This window comes from Penicillium concentricum (assembly GCF_028827145.1).
Source record: "Penicillium concentricum strain IBT 3081 chromosome Unknown utg000001l_segment0_segment0, whole genome shotgun sequence".
Taxonomy (NCBI): domain Eukaryota; kingdom Fungi; phylum Ascomycota; class Eurotiomycetes; order Eurotiales; family Aspergillaceae; genus Penicillium; species Penicillium concentricum.
Window position 1 is genome coordinate 2,118,306 of NW_026622754.1, and position 22,694 is coordinate 2,140,999.

General features: G+C 50.7%; 8 protein-coding genes across 8 annotated transcripts; 3 read left to right on the forward strand and 5 right to left on the reverse strand.

The window, feature by feature from the left end:
* Positions 1-744: 744 nt before the first annotated feature.
* Positions 745-4,344, forward strand: N7517_000799 (uncharacterized protein; the record flags this gene model as incomplete). Its single annotated transcript, XM_056718529.1, has 6 exons — positions 745-819; positions 871-901; positions 959-1,486; positions 1,677-3,638; positions 3,695-3,790; positions 3,845-4,344. 6 exons carry the CDS (start codon positions 745-747, stop codon positions 4,342-4,344), a joined length of 3,192 nt encoding a protein of 1,063 aa, XP_056582664.1.
* Positions 4,345-5,217: 873 nt separating this feature from the next.
* On the forward strand, positions 5,218-6,693 carry N7517_000800 (H(+)-transporting V1 sector ATPase subunit C; the record flags this gene model as incomplete). Its single annotated transcript, XM_056718530.1, has 5 exons — positions 5,218-5,515; positions 5,602-5,696; positions 5,772-5,863; positions 5,938-6,430; positions 6,502-6,693. The coding sequence occupies 5 exons, from the start codon at positions 5,218-5,220 to the stop codon at positions 6,691-6,693; spliced, it is 1,170 nt and encodes a 389-aa protein (XP_056582665.1).
* Positions 6,694-6,996: 303 nt separating this feature from the next.
* Positions 6,997-7,687, reverse strand: N7517_000801 (adenylyl-sulfate kinase; the record flags this gene model as incomplete). The annotated part of the gene is made up of 2 exons (XM_056718531.1): positions 6,997-7,624; positions 7,680-7,687. 2 exons carry the CDS (start codon positions 7,685-7,687, stop codon positions 6,997-6,999), a joined length of 636 nt encoding a protein of 211 aa, XP_056582666.1.
* Positions 7,688-7,984: 297 nt separating this feature from the next.
* Positions 7,985-8,966, reverse strand: N7517_000802 (PaaI family thioesterase; the record flags this gene model as incomplete). Its single annotated transcript, XM_056718532.1, has 3 exons — positions 7,985-8,014; positions 8,065-8,780; positions 8,840-8,966. 3 exons carry the CDS (start codon positions 8,964-8,966, stop codon positions 7,985-7,987), a joined length of 873 nt encoding a protein of 290 aa, XP_056582667.1.
* Positions 8,967-10,098: 1,132 nt separating this feature from the next.
* On the forward strand, positions 10,099-12,814 carry N7517_000803 (glycoside hydrolase family 92 protein; the record flags this gene model as incomplete). Its single annotated transcript, XM_056718533.1, has 4 exons — positions 10,099-10,228; positions 10,281-10,924; positions 10,981-11,993; positions 12,043-12,814. 4 exons carry the CDS (start codon positions 10,099-10,101, stop codon positions 12,812-12,814), a joined length of 2,559 nt encoding a protein of 852 aa, XP_056582668.1.
* Positions 12,815-13,098: 284 nt separating this feature from the next.
* Positions 13,099-14,616, reverse strand: N7517_000804 (glycine decarboxylase subunit T; the record flags this gene model as incomplete). Its single annotated transcript, XM_056718534.1, has 2 exons — positions 13,099-14,161; positions 14,225-14,616. The coding sequence occupies 2 exons, from the start codon at positions 14,614-14,616 to the stop codon at positions 13,099-13,101; spliced, it is 1,455 nt and encodes a 484-aa protein (XP_056582669.1).
* A 736-nt stretch (positions 14,617-15,352) lies between these two features.
* N7517_000805 (putative neutral amino acid permease) lies at positions 15,353-17,080 on the reverse strand (the record flags this gene model as incomplete). Its single annotated transcript, XM_056718535.1, has 4 exons — positions 15,353-15,433; positions 15,515-16,565; positions 16,629-16,771; positions 16,829-17,080. 4 exons carry the CDS (start codon positions 17,078-17,080, stop codon positions 15,353-15,355), a joined length of 1,527 nt encoding a protein of 508 aa, XP_056582670.1.
* A 1,944-nt stretch (positions 17,081-19,024) lies between these two features.
* Positions 19,025-22,683, reverse strand: N7517_000806 (RNA-binding ribosome biosynthesis protein MAK21; the record flags this gene model as incomplete). Its single annotated transcript, XM_056718536.1, has 3 exons — positions 19,025-20,504; positions 20,558-21,717; positions 21,772-22,683. Coding segments are annotated over 3 exons (3,552 nt in total), but the record flags the coding sequence as incomplete, so codon positions are not given.
* Positions 22,684-22,694: the final 11 nt, after the last annotated feature.

The window sequence follows — 22,694 nt, forward strand, 5'->3', positions numbered from 1 at the left end:
CTCCTTTCTTATCCCTCCACCCCCCTAATCCAACCTTCATGTTTCATTGCTTTTTCTTTTCTTGTTCTTTTTGATTGAATATCCTCTCGGATTTCATTTCCTTTGGCCTCGGGGCTCCCTCCGCCTGTCCAACTTCGAAATTAATCCAACGCCCGCGAGGGGCAGTCTCCCGTTTCCCTTCGCCTGTTGCGCTTAACGGTCACAACACCCGCGATTATTTATCTGAAACACTCCTGTAGCACGGCTAGCAGTGCCTGGTACGTCGAGAGATTGATATCCATGATCCCTGGTTGATAGGCAAATAATTGCCGTCGCTATCATCCCGGTCCCCATACCTGGTTAGCCCTGCTTGTTTTCGTTCGGGGACTGATGGGGAATACTGGTGTCTTACGCTTAAAACTAGTGTTGGATCACGTTTTTTTAATGCTTCGGTATTCTGCAGGTTCAGCCACTCTTCGCCGTTCTTTCAGGACCCCCTGTTGCATCTCCCCCTCCAAACCCGCACCGACGTCCCATCTCCCTAATTTCAACCTCCAACGTGGGTTGCGCTCAACAAACCCCATCTTGAAGGAATTAGCACCAAGGGCGCATGTGTCTGCAAGGGAGATCTTCCGTAGCGATCACGAATCGCCCGTATACACACGATTTTGGACTTGGTCTGCGCTACCCGCCAGACTTGTATTCGCAAGCATCAATATACGACCGTCGACCTTACATTTTGCGCGGTAGACAGTGGATCTAGACATGGAGAACCAAGGCGCTTACCCGGAGTCTCCTATGGAGCTGGACGAGTCCTACCCGTGCAAGGGCTGTGGAGAGGTAGGCACAATGTGGAGCGAGGGGATAGGACTTGACTAACTGTTTCGGCAGACTCTCGAAGAAGGGAAAGCGTTTGAGCTTGGTATGCCAGATACCTGCAGTTATTTTTGGATATTGTCATGTCACTAACTTCTGCTAGCTGGAAACCGATGGCACATCGACTGTTTCCGATGCAGTACATGTAGCACTCTACTTGACTCGGACGCGCACCTCCTCCTTTTGGGCGATGGATCACTTATATGCAGCAACTGCACATATAGTTGTAGCTCCTGCAACAACAAGATCGAGGATTTGGCCATCTTGACAGGAGACCAGGCTTTCTGCGCGCAATGTTTCCGATGCCGGAACTGCAAGCGAAAGATTGAGAACTTGCGCTATGCGCGCACTTCACAGGGTATATTCTGCATGGAATGTCATGAATCGCTAATGGCACGAAGAAGAAAAAGGAAGGCTGGCGGCAGTAGTGCGAAAAAACCAGCGGGGCCTAATGTGAAGCTGGACAAATCCTTGCCATCGTTGCCTCCCCACCTGCTTGAAGAAGCGCAATTAATGGACGAGGAGCCTAGTGAATATACAGGCACGCCTGACCCTAATAGAATGGCGGAAACGCCTGATCTAAACGACGAAAGGCCGGAAAGCTCAACCTCCAATCAGCAAGCAGATTCAGGTATGAAACTCTCTGGAATCCCTTCGCAGCCTAGATGTACAAACATCGAAGCCTACAATATGCCTATTGTTGTCCCTCGTGATCTATACACCGCCCACTATTCTCCCACTCCATTGTCTCCGCCTATACTTATTGTTGTCGCGTCTATAAAATAAACATTGTGTTCCCTCTTACTTACTTCTTCGCACAGACATTCTTCTTCCATCCAGCACATATCGCAGCAGTCGTCAATCAATGCGCAAGACTGACGCAGATGGTGGTGAATTATTGATTCCTCTTGCCTTTGATCCTTCAGCTGAGGGTAATTCTTCCCGTGGTCACTCACAGACACGGCAAGAGCCTACCCGCGACTACTTCAATCAAGTTCAATCCGGTGAATGTTCACACAGGGCCTCACGCGACGGCCGTGAATATCTGCAAGAATCTACTTCTCGAAAATCGTCAGAACATCATTCCCCCCATATTGCCTATCAGGAGAAGGGTTGGGAACGAAACGACGCCAATTCACCCGATAAAGCACCAGTGTCCGAGTCTAAGCTTGGAAAGGCGGGCTCTCCTCGCAGCTCATCCGATATACCGATCAGCTTCAGAGAAACGAGCAATCTTTCTGGGGCTACAAGCCCTGGTAGCACCAAATCAAAGGACTTCTCCAGTGACACAAAACGACACATTCCTATGGATAGCGTTACTTCGGCTCCAGCTCGTCCCTCGAACGAGCTTCGTCGTCTTCACGACCACGGCTCAACGGATTCGGCGCGCTCTCCAACCTCTGGCTTGCCGCATTTGCCAAAGCGCGGCGATTCACTGGAAGGCAGGCTCCATCAAATTCCAAGGAAAGAGATCGGAACATCGCCTGCATCATCGCAATATGGAGACTCTCCCATGCTCCGTAGTGACACTTTCGAACAGCCGACTCAACCTACTCCCTTGAACACAGCACTACTTGAATCAAACACATACGATGGCGCCGGCGCATCAAGCTTGCTACGGTACAATAGCGGAGGTGACTTCTCTATGGACGAAGAGTTATCGCGCATCATCGGTGGCGATGACACAGTTGGGCAGAATAACGAGTCATTCCTGCGGCGCGTCTCAAACTCTGTCCGCCATGGTCGAAGCTTCAGTGAGAAGAGTGTGCGGATGAGCAAAGATATGAAGAACCCTCGATCGCCAAGCACTCGAAGCATAGCCGGAACGGATGTGGGCAGTCCCATCGCCGGGTCACAGAGTGAAGAGATCGCTTGGCTTCGCAACGAACTGCGGAAAGAACGCCAACGAGTTGCAGAGCTGGAATCAGCCGCTCGCACCGCAGCAGACGTCAAGCAGGTGAACACCGAGCTTTCTGAAAAGCGATCTACCATGGTCGTTCTTGACGCTCAGCGCGAGATCGTTCTACGTGAGCTCACGGTTCTCACTGATCATATGGAGGCTGAAAAGCGTGATGGCACCAGCGGGCCATTGGACCTTGGCAAACTTACGAACCATGTCCTGCGCGAGCTGGCAGAGTCCATTAAAAAACTGAAAGACTCGTATGCCCCGCAAATTGAAGATCTTATGCAGAAGCGCAATGACCTGTCGGAGGAACTGGAAGCCATGAACACCCGCAGGGAGAAGAGCTTCCAGGAATTTGAGCAATTGTCTATGAAGAACGCACAGCTAGCTGAGTTGAACAATCAGTTGGTTCACCAGATCCAAGAGCTCTACAAAGCCACAGAAGGTCAACCACGACCTAACGGTCTCGGCATCTCTCACAACAAACAGCAGTCCACAAACTCCATTGAAGTGATGAAACCTTCCTTCTCCAATGAGTATCAAGGATCAATGTCGACTGCTCACATTTCAGAGGATTCCGAGCCTGCTACGGCTACTGTTGTGCCAGGCCCCCAGGTTGTCAGCATCCGCAAGGGTCAGCCTCGCAAGTTCAACTGGAAAAAGGGCGGACAGAACGTCGCCAAAGGTGTCAAGGGCCTCAAGGGAGCCTTCATGTCTAGTGATGGACAGCCACAAGAGGGTGGTGGTGGTATACCGCGTTCCCAGACTCAGGACCCGAGTCGCCAAGGCTTTGGGTTCTTTGGAAACCAGAGAGGCAAGCAGGGAGGAAAGATGTCCCAAGCTGACAGCGTGCCTGTGTTGGCTGAAGTTGCCGCTGATGGTATGTGCCCAATACTCTCATTCAGGATGATATCAGTATAAACTAATGACTTTCAGCTCTCTTCGGCACCGAACTTGAGGCTCGCATGGAACACGAAAAGAGCATCATTCCAGCCATCGTCACACGCTGTATCCAGGAAGTTGAATTGCGAGGTATGTTATATCGGTCGTCATTCCGTCGCTCGTTATACTAACAAATAATACCAGGCATGGACATGGAAGGCATTTATCGCAAGTCTGGTGCCGCTTCAGTCATCCAAACTATTCGCGAAGGCTTTGAACGCTCACCATTTGATTACGATATCTCTGACCCTGACCTCGACATTCATGCTGTCACTTCTACTTTGAAGCAATATTTCCGCAAACTTCCTAACCCCCTGATCACTTACGAAGTTTACGAGCTTGTGATAGATTCTGCCGAGGTTAGCCCTATGTCCGCGCGAATTGAACTCCTACAGAAGAGTCTACTCGAGTTGCCTCGCGTGCACCGCGACGTCCTGGAGTTCCTCATTTTCCATCTCCGACGCGTCGTCGAGCGCCATGAAGAGAATCTGATGACCAGTCAGAATGTTGCCGTGGTCTTTGCACCAACAATCATGCGACCTGAAAGTCTCGCCCGTGAGATGACTGACGTCCAAAAGAAGAATGATGTCCTCAAGTTCCTGGTGGAGAACTGCCAGGAAGTTTTCATGGGCATGCAGGGCTAGGGTCAAAGTACTTTTCATCCCAAGTCCTCACATTCAATCCAAGCTTTCACAATCGCACCATCACGCATCCCAGATCTAGGGCGTGATGTCAAAGCATGAGTTGTTCATTCGTCATTCCTACATGCTCTTTTTTCCAAAACATTGTCCCCTCCCCCTATTTTTTGTACAGATACCACTCCTTCCCATTCCCTCCACTCCTACTTCTTCACTCGGTTCACGGTCAGCGCTGCACGCTTGATACAGATACCCTGTCCTTGCCTTTTTCTTTCTTCATGCCCAACTTTTTCCTACATATTCTGCAGATTCGAAGCTAGTTGATTTCCTCAGCCTTTGCTGAACCTAGCCTCACTGGCTGTTCCGGTGACCAAAATTCCTTATGGGTGGTTCACTTCCTGTCCTTTGAGGCATGTCGGTGTTTTGTTTGTTTCTTACTCCGAGCGAGCATTGAGTTTTCTAGCGTTATGCATCTCTGTACAGCACTTCAACTGAAATGCTGTAGTAGCTGCAATGATATTCATATACGTTAGTTAGACTCCTAGTATGATATCATGAATATTTGATTTGATATTGAACATTATTTCAAGTTATATATGGAAAGGTTAGGAATTGTTTCACGGAGATCTACGTTTGCGGCAAAGTATTTGTTTACCACTGTAGGGGGGAAACATTGAGAATATAATGTATTTTATATCATTTCCAGTCAATATGACCAGATTACTCAAGTTCTGGGGAAGCATAAATGACTCTGTACGTTGTAAATGTAAAAAGTGTAGATGTGGTCCAAGCACCCACCGCCTACGACATCGAGGCCACCCGAGCTCCCCCCTCAACCCCAACTCCCCTCGACCTTGAATTCCCCGAACATAATCAACCATGTCCAAACCAAGCAAATACCTCCTCCTCTCCCTCCCAACCTCCATCGTCCCCTCGCACCACCGCGACGAAGCCCTCGAAGCAGTCTCGGCCACCGTCTCCCCGGACAATGGCTCCGCTACCTCCTTCCCAATCCCCGAGTTCAAGATCGGCACGCTAGATGCCCTCGTCCAGCAAGCAGACGAGCTGTCCAAGCTCGAGGCTTCGTGCCAGAGTGTCGTTGCCAAGGTCAGCGATGCGTTGAAGAACATCGTCGAGGACGAGACGCAAATTGAGCAGATGAAGGTTGTCAACGATAGTACGTCTCCGGCTTATTGATCTGGCTGTGGAGGGGAAAAACAGTCTTGGGGATATCTCTGGATTCCAGGTTCTGACTGCCTACAGAGCCAGTCGATCAGTACCTGCGTACTTTCCAATGGGACAAAGTCAAGTACAGGGCTGATAAGTCCTTGGCGGAGCTGATTGATATGCTGCAGAAGGTAGGTTGCGCCGCACATGGAAATGAGGTCACTGTCTGGCTTGGAGGTGGATGTTAATGATTTTGTTGACTGTAGGAAGCATCCAGCATCGACAACGACATCCGATTCAAGTACTCCCAATATAACCAGGTCAAGAACACGCTGTCCACACTGCAGCGCAAACAAACGTACGTTGACTGCGACGGACACTGCGATGTATGAATGTATCGTGCGAGAACCAGAACTAATGCGCTCTACGCAGAGGCAACCTCTCAACCAAGTCCCTCGCCTCAGTGGTCGACCCGAAATCAATCATCCAGGACTCCGAATACATCGAAACCCACCTCGTTGCCGTGCCCGTCCAGTTAGTAAAAGACTTCCTCAAGACCTACGAGACCGTCGCACCGATGGTGGTCCCACGCTCTGCCCAGCTGGTCGCCTCCGACAGCGAGTTCACGCTGTACGCCGTGACAGCGTTCAAGAAGCACAGCACCGAGTTCGTGCATAAGTGCCGTGAGCAAAAGTGGATCCCGCGCGACTTTAAGTATGTCGAGGGTGGAAAGGAGGAGGAGCGCAAGGAGGTTGAGCGCGTTGGTGGTGACGAGCGTAAGGTATGGGGTGAGACGCTGCGACTCGCTTGTACGGCTTGGAGTGAGGCTGTTATGGTCTGGATTCATATTTTGGTTCTGAGAGTGTTTGTTGAGACGGTACTGCGGTATGGATTGCCGTTGGATTTCGTCTGTGCTTTGGTCCGGGTATGTTCTTTCTGCTTCTGCTTTTTGGCTTTTACGGTGACATGGGCTGACTTTCTTTGCTCTTTCTACAGACACAAACTACCAAGCAAGTAGACCGCGCAAAGCAGAACCTCGAGAATAAATACTCGTATCTGGCAGGCAATGCCTTTGGACGGGACAAGAAGGGTCGTATGCAGCGGGATGATCCTGGCGAGATGCACCCGGGTGGTGAGGGCAGCGCAGACTACACGCCGTATGTGTTTTATGAATTCGAGTTCAACTAAGGTTGCCTATTTGAGGCATCGCAGGAGATACAAAATTTCGAGAAGACACGTAAATATACCACCTTGGTACATCTAGCACAAACTAGCATTGGATTTTTTTCTTCGTTTCAACAATGAACAGGCATTCAAGCGAATAGAGAAAGGATCAGATCCCATCTCCTCTAAATGCAATATGCAAAAGCGATCTATATTGTCCACATAGTATATACAGCCAGCGGGGAGGGGAATCAAGCACAAAAACACCATATCCGCTGTACAGGACTCTTTCATGTAAATCCATAGATACATCCCAATCCCAAGAGCTTACTCCTTCTTGGCAGGCAAGTAACCCTTGGAATCAAGGTAGTCAATAATCTGCTTCACAGCATCCTGAACCGGCAACTCATAGTTCTTAACGTGAACCTCAGGGTTAGCCGGCGCCTCATAAGGAGCCGAAATACCAGTAAACTCCTTAATAAGACCCTCCCGGGCCTTCTTGTACAGACCCTTGGGGTCGCGCTGCTCAGCAACCTCAACGGGGACATCAACATAGACCTCAACGAAAGGAAGACCGGTCTGCTCGCCGGGGGTGACAGCCTCGTGCAGCTCGCGGGCAGTGTCACGATCTTTCCGGTAGGGGGAGATGAAAGAAGTGATTGCGATGGAGTTGGAGTCGGCGAATAGCTTGGCAACTTCGGCAATGCGACGGATGTTCTCGTTGCGGTCGGCTTCGCTGAATCCAAGGTCCTTGTTCAGTCCGAAGCGGATGTTGTCGCCGTCCAGACGGTAGGCGTGGACGCCGCGGTCGCGGACGAGTTGGTGCTCCAGTTCGACGGCGAGTGTGGACTTGCCGGAGGCGGAGAGGCCAGTCAGCCAGATTGTGAGACCTTGCTGGTTACGCAACTCGGTGCGCTCGTTGCGGGTCAGGGCGCTGGCGTGGAAGGTGATGTTGCTAATTTTTGTTAGATTGGGGTTTAGGGTTGGAATTGAGGGTTATTTGGACTTACCTAGACATTTTGGAGGTATATGGAATAATTGAAAAGAAAAGAAAGAATGAAAAGTTGAAAATGCCAAAGTTATAGGGCCGCGTCACTGAAGATATGATCATTGCGGGGTGGATAGTGGTGTCGCCATAGCTTGGCATTTTAATTTTTATAGTCTTCTTCTTCTTCTTCTTCTTCTTCTTCTTATAGTCTTTCAGTACTTAGTATATTTCTGCAGTCTATTAAGTCTATAAAATTGTATAGGTAGAATGCAATATTTACAAATTCTAACCCCAATCAGGAACCAGGAACAGGAACCTGAAATTTCTTCACGCCACTTTGTAAAGACTCGAAAGTGCCTAGGAAAAATTAGCCACCGAAAAGTCCAAAAAGTCAATACCTAACTTACAGCAGCTTGTCGAGGCTCAATGAACAAAGCCTTAGCCTCAACCAAAACAACCGGCTCTGTCCCATCAATGGGAAGAGTCTCAATTCGACCTTCCACCCACGCCTTCCGACCCTCAACCTTAACCGTCTCCGCCCGAAGCGCAACATACTGATTCGCCATAGCAGGAGCACGGTAATCAATATTCAAATTAGCCGTCACACCCACCTTATTCGGCAGCGCAGGGAAACAACAACGCGCCAGACCCTCATCTAACAATGTAGCCAGTAGACCACCGTGAATAATCCCCTGGTGACCGCAGACATCACCACCGAGATACATCAGCGAGACCATGGACTTGCCGTCGCGCTCGCTGAATACATACGGCGGCACGACGATCTTCCCCGGTCCAGCCAGCGTTCCGGCGGTCAGGTTGCGTAAGCGCAGGGGCTCTGGGATTGTGAGGTGTGGGCGGGATTCGGAGAAGTCGGAGTTTGCGCGGAGGGCTTCTGCGACGGGGTGGGTGCGGATTGTGGTGTCGATTTTGGAGGTCATGGGATCGGTGGCGATGAAGGACGTGAGGGTCTCTTCTTCGGTTGGGGTGGCCATTATGCGTGAGAGGGTGAGGTTGGTTTGGTAGGTTAGTCCGATGGTGAATGCGAAGACCGCGATTGAGGTGAAGCCGATGAAGCGGCGGAGACGGGAGCGCTGGGGTGGTAATGGGTGGGTAGAGGTGGATTCTGTGATTATTGAGTTAGTTTCTTCTATTGCAAATGGGGTAGGCTGTTTTATATATTACCGGTAGAGTAAGACCGGCTATAAGGTCGCTTCGGGGCAACGGAGAAAGAGTTGCGCGTAGGCAGTCGCGATGGAGAGGTAGATGGAGAGGAAATGCGAAGAGATTTAAAAGATCGACGGAACATCATAAATTATAAGTGAGAATTAACAAAAAAGATTCGAATCTATGGAGATCTAGAAGGCGAAGTTTGTTGAGAAATCAGTGGTTGAGGTTCAAGTGGATTTTGGTTTTGCCTCGGCATCTCCAGCTTCACCGAGATTTTATGTTCATAACTCCAGGGCTGGTTATATTGATTATTGATTATTGATTATAAGGTTGCTATTTCTTATTCTTTCTATAAATTTCAAATTAATCGCAATACACGTGTACGGAGTACTCCGTATGTAGTGGATATTCTTCATAGCCCTATATATCAACACTATATACTATGGCAAACTTTCGAATCGTGTGGTATCAATCGCGCTATGAGACTGAAGGCACTTTCGGCGTATAAGAGTAATTTGACATTTATAAGGGGCAGATGTAAACTTCCAGAAAACGCCATAGTCGAAAAGAAACGATGTGAAAGAGAGACGAAGAGATGAGAGAAAGATGTGCAAAGGCCTCTACGGTGGCCTGGAGGCAATGTCTCTCAAATCATCATAGCCAGAAGAGATACAGCTTTCTTTTCTTCGATATTCGGCTTTTTCCTTTTCACCTTCTCAACTCTATGCATCTCCTTCGGGTTTCTCATAGTCTACCTGGTTGCCTTCTAACGTTTGAATACCGGTCTATACACACAGCTATTGACTTAATCCGAGTATCTCACCAGATCCTTAGTTTCTCTATCTTCGAAAATACACGGCGTCCGGGCTTGCAAATAAAGTATATGGCGAAGCCACATCTAGCAGACGACATACATGCTAGCTTTTATTTACTCGATACCTAATCTGTGACATATGTTACACTATGGTTTAATTTTGTGGAGGTGAAGACATAAAAATACTTTTGCGCATATCAATCTTGTCTTGGGCTGTTTCTCAATCCTATCAATCCGGGTACACGAGTCCCAGCCTCCAATACTTGCACTACAACATGAGACATATCCCCGGATTAATATACGGGAATATGCAGCGGAATGCAATAGACAGGGATCAACAGGGATCGCCAGGGGCATGCATACCAGGCAGGCGCGGGATGAAGGAGGTGCATACAGTATGTATCTACATATGTAAATAGCAGACCTTCCCGCGCTCAATCATCTTTATTCAACCTAGAAAATGCCGCCATATTTATTACTATCGCTATTTTTAACCAGTCGTCTCCTAGTCAACGCTACAAATATCCCTCCAGTGGAAGATTATGATGTCCTACAATACATCAATCCCTTGATTGGCAGTGCTAACGGAGGTAAGTTCGAACAACTAAATAACTCCAACTTCACACCAACCAATTCTCCCAGGAAATGTCTTCCCAGGTGCCTCCCTGCCATACGGCATGGCGAAAGCCGTTGCCGACACAGACTCAGAAAGCAACCAAGGAGGTTTCGCCCACGAGGGCGGCAGCGTCACCGGATTCTCCAGCATGCACGACTCTGGCACTGGAGGCAGTCCTTCGTTAGGCAATTTCCCACTCTTTCCCTATGCAAAATGTGCCGGCGACGATGTGAATGGCTGTATTTACCCAAAGAACCAACGAAAGATAAAGTACAAGTCCGACTCGGTTCAGGCGCACCCCGGATACTTTGCTATAGAGCTGGCATCGGGGGTCCGGGTTGATATGACAACTGCGCATCATACATCCTTGTTTCGCTTCCAGTTCCCAAATGATAAAAGCACCAGCCCATTGATCTTGCTGGATCTCACCGATCTATCGAACTCCCGTCAGGACAATGCGACTATCTCGGTGGATAGCAAAACGGGCCGAATGACCGGTGATGCGCGCTTCGCTCCTAGCTTTGGATCGGGATCGTATGTCTTGCATTTCTGTGCGGACTTCGCAAGCCCTGCAGCACAGCGAGATAGTGGTATCTTTGTCAATTCTCGTGCTAGTGCTGGTGTTCATGATTTGAAAATATCGCGCAGTATCAATGGGTACCCGCTTCCAGTGAGTTGATGAGCTTTTCTTCTTGTATACAGAGATGACTGACCGTAATTGCATAGGGTGGTGGATTTGTCCGCTTCAAGCCTTCCCAGGACAATACGGTCCTCGCTCGAGTTGGCGTCAGCTTCATGAGCACAGAGCAAGCTTGCGTTCACGCCGAAACTGAGATTCCACACTTTGACTTCAATGCAACCCGCCAGGTATCAATCGACCAATGGACCGAAAAGATGCGTCCGATCCGTGTCTCACGAACAAACATCGATGCGTCCGTTCTGTCCAATTTCTACAGTGGAATATATAGGACTATGATCAACCCTCAGAACTACACAGGCGAGAACCCGCTCTGGCAGAGCAGCGAGCCTTACTTCGATTCGTTCTATTGTCTTTGGGATTCTTTCCGTTCCCAGATCCCATTCCTCACGATCTTCGATCCTTCCTCGGTAATTCAGATGGTGCGCTCACTTATCGATACCCAGCGCCATCTAGGCTGGCTACCGGACTGCCGCATGTCACTGTGCAAAGGACATACACAGGGCGGTTCCAACGCCGACAACGTCCTAGCAGATGTCTACCTGAAAGGCCTTAGAGGGGGTATTGATTGGGATGCCGGGTACGCAGCTGTGCAAAAGGACGCCGAGGAGGAGCCATACGACTGGTCCAGCGAAGGCCGCGGCGGTCTACGCAGCTGGAAGGATCTACACTATATACCCGTGGAAGACTTCGACTACGAGGGTTTCGGCACAATGACGCGCAGTGTCTCACGCACACTCGAGTACTCGTACAACGACTTCGCCATAGCCCAAATGGCTCGCCGCATGAACAAAACGGCTGATGCAGAGCGGTACGAGAGAAGATCCCGATACTGGCAAAACCTATTCAAGAAAGACCAAACTTCTCTCTTGAAAGGAAAAGACACTAGCTTCACCGGTTTCTTCCAGCCCAAACATCTGAATGGAACATGGGGTGTCCAAGATCCCCTCGCATGCTCGAACATCGATCAGAGTGGACACGCCTGCTCACTGCAGAACACCGCAGGTGAAACATTCGAATCCAGCATCTGGGAGTATCAATTGTAAGCTTCCCTCCCACTTCTATCCCTAACCCATTCTAACACCAGCCAGCTTCGTTCCCCACGACATGCAAACCCTAATAACCCTCCTCAACGGCCCCACCGAATTTGTCACCCGCCTCGACTACCTCCATGACCAAAACATAACCTACATAGGCAACGAGCCCGCCTTCCTAACAGTCTTCCAATACCACTACGCCGGCCGTCCAGCAAAATCCACCTCCCGCGTGCGCGCCTATATCCCCGACTACTTCTCTCCCACTCCAGCCGGACTACCAGGCAACGACGACTCAGGCGCAATGGGCTCATTCGTCGCCATGGCGATGATGGGATTATTCCCGAACCCAGGACAGGACGTGTACTTACTCACAGTACCGTTCTTCGAAACCGTTAGTATTGTTTCACCGCTGACGGGGAAAACGGCAACGGTGAGGACGACTAACTGGGCTGAGTATAACACACCCAATGCTACTGGTGCTGCTGCTGGTGGAAATGGGTTTATTCGGTCTGCTACGCTGGATGGGAAGCCTTGGACGAGGAATTGGATTGGACATGATTTCTTTACCGAGGGCAGGGAGTTGGTTCTTGTTCTTGGGAAGGAGGAGGGTGATTGGGGAACTAAGGTCGAGGATTTGCCTCCTTCTTTGGCGCCAGAGACTGGGGGTGTTCGTGGTGATGGGGCTGTGAGGGACCGTAGGTGGGAGAGTGTTGTTGAGAGTGGGCAGATTGGTGCTGTTTCTGGCGCATCGAAGCATGCTTTGCATCTTGATCATCATATCCGTAGGGTTGGAGATGGTCATGTGGATACAGGGAGCTTGGGTTGATTTGGGGCTCTGCTACTTGTTGGTAGCTGTTTTCTTTTACTCTAAATTCGGTAACTAGGTAGTTTATCCTTATAGCAGTATTCATTCGACTGCCTTGGATATATAATTCTTGCTTGTAACTTGTAATTGTTTTTAGAAAAGGGTCATTTAGCATATATACAAAGGCCAAATAATAGAATCATCTCAACGCTAGTCTTTCGCACGAGTCCCTCCACTTCAGAAGGGACCAAAAACTGAAAAGCACAAACCACAATTTAAAAATAGAAGAGTAAATCATTGATCCCCTACTGGGGAGGACGGTGGAACTTGCTCGCAATCCAAGGCATACCAACAACAGTAGCCTTGCGGACCTTATTGCGGACCTTAACAGCGAGCTCGGTACCCTTTGTGTGAAGCCCTTGCTTGACATACGCCATAGCAATATTAGCACCACCAAGCGACGGGCTGGGCAGACCGGAAGTGACAACGCCGACCTCAACGGGGTTCGCGGGGTCAGAGATATCGACAACGAGAGCGCCCTCACGAGCTGGGGGACCCTTCTCAACGGAAAGCCCGACACGGCGCTGGGGAATAGTCTTCGGGCTGGCGAGTTGGGAAAGGATAATAGAAGCACCGTTGAAGGTAGCAGTGGCAGGATCGCGACGATCACGACCGACAACCCATCCAAGGGCCGCGGCGGGCGGGGTCTGCGCGGTAGAGATATCGTGACCGTAGAGACACATGCCAGCCTCGAGACGGAGGGAGTCACGGGCTGCCAGACCAGCGAGACGGGATTTGGTGTTGTCGGCGAGGAGGAGCTCGGTGACTTGTCGGGGGAGGGATGGGGCACCGGAAGTGGGGATTGAGATCTCGAAGCCGTCTTCGCCGGTGTAGCCGGTGCGGGAGATGAGGAGCGGGTGTGCGGTTGCGCTGCCGTCTGGGAGGGTGAGGTACAGCTCGCGGCAGTTGCCGAAGTAGAGGGTGCTTAGGTCTGTTTCGGAAGAGGGGGTGTTTGCGGTGTGGATGAGCGGTTGGAGGACGGAGGCGGCGAGGGGTCCTTGGAGCGCGACCAGCGCGCGGTCTGCGAGGATCTCCCATTTGATGCTGTCGGCTCCGTGCTTGGAGCGGTAGGCGTCGATCTCGGCGGTTAGGAAGGCCAGGTCCTCTGTGCGGCGGCCGGCGTTCGTGACGAAGTAGAAGCTGTCTTCGGTGCGGCGTGTGATCACGCAGTCGTCGACCATGCCGCCGGTGCCTTCTTCGAGGAGGCAGGAGAGGGTGGAGGTGTTCGGTGCTAGCTTGTCTACTGAGGAAGGAGTCACCTTCTTTAGTAGATCACTGGCTCCGGGGCCGCTGAGTTGGTGCTGGACCCTATAGATGGGGAACTTGGTTAGCCATTGCGGGTTTGTTTTGGCTCGGAGACGGTTCACTTACATGTGGCTGACGTCGAAAAGACTGGCCTTCTCGCGAGTCCACATGTGGCTTTCTACATGGCTCAAATCCGCATACTGCAAAGGCATATCGAACCCGGCGAAAGGCACCATCTTGGCACCGTGCTCCACGTGCAAGTCATAGAGCTGTGTCTTGCTGAGGGGCTCGCTGGAGCTAGAGGCATAGCGAACAGCCTGGTTCGCAGCACGCGAAGCTACGCCCGCGACTGGGGTATTGGTTTTCAATGACCGGACGACTGTTGGTCGCACGATAGCCGCGGAGGAGAGCTCCCGCCGAAGTATAGTGGAGCCGATAGAGGCGCGGGGAAGGTTGAGGGTAGCGGCCCTCGCGGCGGCGAGGTCAACACCTCGTGTGAGAATACGGACGCTTGACATGGCGAATCAATGCTGTAGGAAAGGAATTGACAAATGAAGAGAGAAAAGAGAAAGAAACGAACCGCACGAAGTCACCAATTCACCGTCGGGGAAGCATCACGGGAAAATCACGTGGTGATAGGCGATCGGGGAGTAGCTGGTTGCCCGATTCGGACGTTCTATGCTGACGGCGATATAGTTCTAGACTGACTATATCATTAGCCTATTCTAACATAGGATAGAAGTTTGTATGACAATCGGTGGATTATCGTACATTTTCCATCGGTGGCGATTGTGTTCCTGTACAACTCAGGTACAGGACTACATTTATTGGCAGACCAAAAGGCCATCGGAGTATTGCCGCGGCGATGGCGAATCAAAGCCGGAGAGCTAATTGCAGTCTCCAAGCCGATCGCCTACATTCAATTAAAGATGCCAACTGCTGCAAAGAATGCAGGGGTAAAAATATACATATAGGGGGAGCAAATCCCAAGATCCAGGCTCTTTTCCGCCAAGCTATACAGAGCAATTGAAAGCCTGCGACGGAATCCGCATCATGAAAAACAATTCCAAATATCCCAAAGGTGGTCAAGTGGTATGTAGAATCCATGAGTATCCGCCACCTTGCCTTCTCGGTCATCACAGTCATAAAGTCTCCGGGATCTGTGGCCCGGTAGATCGGAAACAACGTGCATAAGAGATCCAAATGTGAAGATGAAGATAAGAAACATTACAAAATCCCCGCCCTGCGGGGTGTTCACAGTCCGTTGCTGGCACAGGTGAAAACACCGCCGACGGCGCCGTCCGCGTAGCTGGTAACAACGGACATGACAGCAGCCTGGAATAAATATTTGTTAGCAAGAGCACAAGAAAAAACAAGAACAAGCCAAAGCAGGCCAGACAAGGGTTCATCACTTACGTATGTTCCAGGTCCCAAGAAGAAGAAACCAACGATAATTAAGAAGACATTAAAAATGAATCCGAGCCAGCCCCGAATTCCGCGGACCATAAAGAAACGGGGTCCGTGATCCTCAGCGCGCATGCGGATATAAGCGACACCCCAGAAAATGAATCCGAAGAAGGAATCAAAGAGGGCGCTCATGATAGACAACAAGTCGGAGAAGAAGGGAATGACTTCGGCAATGATAAAGGCCGCGAGCCAAAGTGCAGCAAGGATTGCACCCCAAGCAGCCCAGCCAACGACAGTGTTGTTGCCCTTGTGGCGAGTGCCTTCGAACAGACGGAAGAAGATGAAACGGGCTGAGACGGAGGCATACAGCACGCCCAAGAAAATGATAGTCGGGATCATGAACGAGAAGGAGACCTTCTTGAACACGTCGTCGCCGATCGAGCCGAAGGCTGGCGCAACCATGTACTGATTACCGACGTAGACGTAGGTGACCGCGCCGACGACGCTGAAGACGATGATCTCGGCGATTGTCACGGCTGTCACGGACTTCCAGAAGTCACGGGGCTCCTTCATCTCGGCGATGAAACTGGGAAGGGTGATTTGGCCGATGAAAGTGTAGCTAATGTTCAAAAAGGCATTCATGCCCTTGACAAATGTCGTGCCCTTGGCAGGGACGACAAGCACAGTGGGTTCTCCCAGTGCAGCGGAGTATCCTGCCGGGTGGTCTTCGACGGCAGCGAACACGGCAGCCAGGACGACGGAGACAAAGGTGAAGAATGCCGAGAGGGTTGCAACTTTGGACAGCGTGCTGAATGTACGGGGCAGTGAGAAACCCCATGAAATGATGGCGACGACCATTGAGAAGACGACTGTGCATACTGCCCCGCCGGACATCGTGTTCAAGTACTGGGCACCCACCACACAGTGCAGGCCCTGGATGAAAGTGTTGTTCAGGAGGAACATGACTGCTGTGGCCCACCACGCAATCTTGGAGTCCCAGAACAGATACTGACCGATGTCGCAAACGTCGCGGACTTCTGGGTGTCGCAGACAGAATCTCCTATGCAAATATTAGCATCAGGGCTTATACCAGGGCTCGCAGCCATTGAGCAGGATATCATACCAGGTAATCAGCGAAGTGTACAGGACAATGCCAGCAATAACCACGGTCAGGATCAAACCGGGAACCAGACCCAGAATGGAATATGACCAGGGAAAGGACATAATAGCCAGACAAATATACTCGGAGAAAAGCAATGCAGCGGTCTGTGAAAAAAAGATTAGTCAATCAACTCCCAACTTCCTTATCCAAACGAAGCGCACCTTTTGCCAACTACACGTGCGGTATTTGATTGTGTTCTCCGACTCCATGTCAATCTGGCGACCGATGCTTTCCGTCGTTGACGACGAGTCGATGGGAGCGACATGTTGCGAGCCACGGCGGCCCTGGCCCTCGATGTCGAAGTCCTTCAGCTTGGGATCCTGCTCGGACTTGTCAGACAGCTCGGGGGTGAGGTCGTGCTCCCGGTCATGGTCCCAGCCGGCAGGATTTGGCGATTCTTTTGACACAGCCATTTTTATGTTAAAGAGCGGAGGAACCGCGCTTGTCGGAACTCGGTGGAGTCGAGAGGAGAGTTGAAGATCTGCAGATGCATGTAATGCTCGAGAAGATAATTGATCGGATACTGGTCTCGTGTGAGCGGATTGTGTCCCTTTTTTTCGTGTTTATGTTTCTTCTTTGGACTGATGCACTGATTAGATACTTACGCTCAAATGATCAAATCTGAGGAGGTGATCGACGGGTTGGAACAAGCGATCAGAGATGGACGGATTAGGGCAAATGCGGGTACCTGGGGTAGTATTCCCTGAATTGAACGCAATTCTCGACTGGACCGGATGGGAAGAAGAAGAGATCAAAGAGATCAAAAGAAAAGAGAGAGAGAGAATAAAATTGAAAAAAAAAAAAAAACTAGTAGAAGTCGGTATACTAGAATACCATGTATGGCGCGATCGCATCACATAGCATGGTAATTATGGTATCTGGAGAATACCGTCATCTCCGACGTTCCCCACTGGTCTTTTGAGATCCGGAAGGAAAATAAAATAAAATAAAATGGTAAACCAGACAAAAAATAAGAAGTATGACGTTGTTGGAGCCAGGTCTCAGCCGCAATAGGCGAAGGCTAAGCCGTGGCTTACGCTTGGTTGTGCCAAGGGACTTGGGGAGTTTAGGGGATCGGACCTGATGTCAAGCATTAGGAATCATGGAAGTTGGATCTAGTCCATTTGACTTGATGGAAATCCCTTCTTGTCCATGGAAATGATTTGCTGTACAAAGTACGCCCTTTTTCTTTTTCTTTTTTCTCTTTTTGATATCAAAATCCACGGACACCCCAAATCCGCTTTTTTTTCCAAGGGGGCCACGAGCTGAGACTGCCATTGATTGGAGCTTCAGAATGTAAACCCACTTGGGCAAAGTCGGTTTCGCCCGCATAGCATATCATTCTCGTTATTTTATGCGTCTGGTGGATTGTGGCGGCCCCGCATGCGGATGGCTGTTGTCGAATGAATCCATTCAGGCCAGGTCAGGATTTGAATCCATGCATACCATGCCCCCGAGAACATGGGTTCGGCGTGGAATAGTGGAACATGGTATATTTGATCGAGGCATCGTATCTTTGATCAGGGATTTCAACGATTTTGCTGTGAAAGGAAGGATCTGCAAATTGTCAACATTGACTTTGATTGGTGCCTGAGGCATATATACCACGTGCAGCTGACTCATGGTCTAGTTGGGCCCCGGGGATCCTTGCCTAGGCTTCAAGGATAGGTGATACGCACCTATGCTACTCTGTACATATGAGATGTTTTCTACATATCTAGCATGGTACTCTCATACTGTATGCAACAAAAAAAAAACTATAGAAGCATCGCATATAAAATCAATAAACATTGAACGTTCTGGCCCTCGGCTCCAGCAGCCGCTTGCGTGCGAACCCGCAGCGATGGCGTCGAGGGATTTAAGGGGCTTTCAAGCCACACAGATCTGAGCTTATTTAGATGCCATCTTTAATATGTTGCCTATGGCATTATGAGACATGCAGTACAGACTACAATATGTATATTTTGAGATATTTACGATGGAGAGTATGTACGGAGAACCCCTTGCTACATTGCTGAACCCTAAATTCAGCAGTATAAAGCGATCCCTTTGATTGGACTCCCAGAGCTGTCCTATAGGACGTGCTTTTGCTTAGAGAGGGAGGGGTAAGGCTTGGTTTTTAGATCGGCAGTCTTGGTCTATGCCCAGACAGACGGTGTATTCCAAAGAGCTTGTATTGACTGCGTCCATGGACGGAATACCTAGATAGATAGTAGGATAGAGATATAGATAACAATGAAAAGAAAGGAATAAGCAGAATGTGTGCAACCTGTAACAACTCCAGATGCAAAACAGGAATTTTGGCCCCCACGGGGGGTAAGAAATAATCAAACTCTCTTTGTGCAAGAATAAACAGATTACATACCCACATCGGAGTCCTCGTTCGCCAGTAGCGCAGCGTAGTCCTCTGCGGAGGCGAAAGTGGGAAGCTGCTTGAGCTTGCGGCGCTTGCTGCGGTTCGACTCGGGGGCAGCAGCATCGGCAGGCTTTTCGGGCTCTTCGACATCGACTCCACCGAATTCCATATCCGAAGGCAGGTCCTCGTCGCTGTCGATGAAGGCATCGTCGTCCGACACATCCATATCGAAGTCGTCGGAGTCCTCCTCGGCTTCCTTGGAGGGCTTCTTGGCGGCCTTCTTGGTCTTGGCTGGGGGCGCGGCTTCCTCGGGATCGCTGAACTCGGCCATTTCCTCGTCGGAGGGAACATCGGACTCGTCGTTGAAGATGACACCGCCGTCGGAATCGTCCTCGTCGCCTTCGCCATCTTCGTCGGAGTCCAAGGCAGATTCCAAATCGGACATGTCCAAATCGTCGTCGCTGTCCTCGTCGGCTTCCAACTCGGGGCGAGAGTCGACAAGCGCTTTCCAGATCTGGTCCTCGTCTTCGCTAAGACCTGCGTCGGAGTTATCTTCGGCGTCAACGTCCTTGCTCTTCTTGGAGCGAACCTTCTCCTTGTCCTTGTTGACACGAGTGAAGTATTCGTGGAAGAAGACATCCTCGGCGGCAACATCGTTAGCCTTCTTCTTCCAGAAGGCTTCGGTGTTGAGAGGCAGCTGGTTCTCTGCCTTCTTGCCGGCCTCCACCAAGCGATCGGCGACTTCACCGCCACCCAGAGGTTGCATGATAGAAGCACCGCGGGAGCTGGCGTTGGCCTTGGGCGTGCGGTACACGAAACGGTCGAGGAAGTGAGTGAGAGTGTGCAGAGTCAGATCTGGCTTGCCACTCATGGGCTTGTGCTCAAGCAGGTTGGTAGCGTTAAGAGAGACGGAAGGATGGAAGTGAGTGGTGAAAGGCAGCAATTCCCAAAGACAGCTCCGTTCGGCATTGCTGTGCTCAGGGTCTCGCTTGCGAGGATCGTATACGTTGTTCTGCTTCTTGGCTTCGACAACAGGAGCAGGCTCCGGCTGTTCGTCATCCTCATCGAGGACGTCACGGAAGACCTCTTCATCGTCATCATCGTTCTCCTCTGGCTGATCAACCAAGGATGAGAGGCCAGTGAAGGTCTTCTCGAGCTCACGGATCATGAAGAAGACACCGCAGATGAAAGAGGGCTGGTGCATGCCAAGTACCTGAACAAGACGCTTCACGAAGGCCTTGACTCGGCGGACGTTCAGATCATTCTTGAGAGCCTTGTATAGAAGGTTGAGGTAGAGAGATTGCTTTGATGAGGTGGCAATGCGGGGGTCGAGCAAAGATTCGTACAGAGTGCGGTAGAAGCGATCGCCGGAGACTTGGTTAGCTACCGTGAGTTGCTGGATCAGCATCAGAGCTTGGATACTGGTGTTGAAGTTCGAGGAGTGCGTGATACGGAACAAGGTGTCGAGGTGCTTCGACATGCTAGGATAAGTTAGTACATTGCGTGGAGGAATAGAGTGTGAACAAAAACATACCGTTCGGAATCAGAGTCAGTGAAAGGATAGGCACGGTTGACACCGGTCAAGACACCAGAGATCAGCTTTTCCCGCATCTCGTCGTCCTGGGCCTGTCCCTTGGCAGCATCGTCGTCGCCTTTGCCCTTAGACCCCTTTCCATGCTTGTTGTACTTCCCCTTGGGGGCAGGCTTGCCCTTGGGAGCGGGCTTCCCGTTTGAATCAGCCTTGTCCTGATGGGTGGGCTTCAAAAGCACGAGGAACAGTCCAAAGTAGATGTCCAGGAGCTGGCCAGCCACCTTTTCTTCCTTCAGTCTCAAGATGGTCTGGTTCAGAGTAATAACGGCGTAGTACTTGGCGTGGGAGCTCTGGCCGGGGCGGAACAGCACTTCTTCCACTGACTTGATGATGATCGGCTTCATCATAGGATGCGACTGCATGAGTTGCAGCAACAGGTATGATGCCCGAGAGGCGATTTTCTTGCCCGGGTCTCCGAGCTTATTGACCAAAAGTCGCAGAAGATTGGTCTCCTGTTCGGGTTTCTCCTTGAGAAGTTCGTAGACATAACTGACGGCTCGGGTCCGCGAGAATTCGATCTCGTCATTGCACCAAATCTCAAGAATCTTGATGACTTCGAAGAATTGATCTTTAACGATGTTCTCAAAGGCCCACACAATCAGCTCGCTCTTTTTCAAACCACCTGGAAGAGGGTCCTTCTCGTTCCACCGCCCACCGGCGCCTTGGAATGCAGCGACGAGGCCAGGCTGATTAGTGAAAGACTTCAATCGTCGGTCGCTGGGAAGCAAGGTACCCTGTGCGAACATATCCTTCAATGATCGCAGAACTTCAACTGCCTGCGCACGACTACGCTTCTTTCCGAGACTAATCAAGGTCTCCAGTGCCTTGGTGTTGTGAAGAGGTGACTCTTGAACGTTAAGAGTCAAGGCGGAAATTTTATCGCTCAGGGTACCGGACGCCATAATGGTCGAGTAGAACTTGTGGGAAGAAGAAGCAGATGCTCTCTGAGCTGCCGCATACTCCTCATTTTCCTCCTGCAGCAATTTGTTGGCCAGCTCGTGAACGCGCTCCATCAGGTGGCGGGGCAAGGCATTCATCTGTTTCGTGTCTTTGGCGGCGGATGGCATGGGGATATTGTACCAGTCGGACCGAGGAAGAACATTCTATAATGATCATATTAGCAAAAGCGCTGTGATGCTAGGGCGTCCACAACTTACCAGCTTCAAATACTCCTTAGGTACCGTAGCTTCGTACTTCGGAGCGGGAGCTTCCTCGATGTCAGATTCCGGCCCACTGCTCTCTGCATCGTCCTCGCTGTTCTCAATATCATCCTCGCTCTCTATCTCCTCTTCGACGTCCTCGACTTCATCATCTGCTAGATCCTCGGGCACGACGTGCCCTGAAGCCTCCAACATACTAGAGAGCTGCTTCCGAAGATCATCGTCAACCTTGCCGGACTCGCCCTCAACCTCAGACTCGGAGTCGACACCAGCAAGAAGATCAAGATCCTCCTCGGTACCACCCATGGCTAGAATTTCTTGGCGCAGTGTTTCGTCGTCGTTGCTCTTCTTGCCAACTTTAGGCTTTTCTTGCTTGTTCATTCCACCCTTGTTCTGCTCCCGAGCAATCACCTCGCCGCTGCGATCCCGCTTCTTGCCTTGCGCAGAATCCTGAGGGCGGCTGGGCTTGGCGGGATATTGCTTTCCTTTGTTTGCGAAAGCATTGGCGGTAGGAGCTGGCGGCTTGGTATTATCCTTCTTGCCTTTCCCGGCGCTCTGATTTTGGGTCTTCAAACGCTGTTCGATTTTCTGTCGTAGGCCCGCAAAGGCGCTCTCGTCTGGCATGAAGGGCAAAATTTCCGCAGCGGGAGCTGATGTGCTCGTCGCAGGAGCAGCCTCAGCGGCGCCCGAAGAGCGCTTTCCTTTCCCTGTAGCCATGGTGTGTTGTGATTGGGGTTGAATGATGGAGGAAAGAAAATTAGACGGAGAAATCTTTTGCGGCGGGTTATCGGGCGCTCGGACCAATGCGATAAGAAACACCGGAGAAGGGACAACTCGGCTCGCTCTACAACTTAGTTCGTGTTCAGCCAGCAGTTCAATTGCGAAAATAATAGATTTCGACGCTTTGAACTATCTTGATC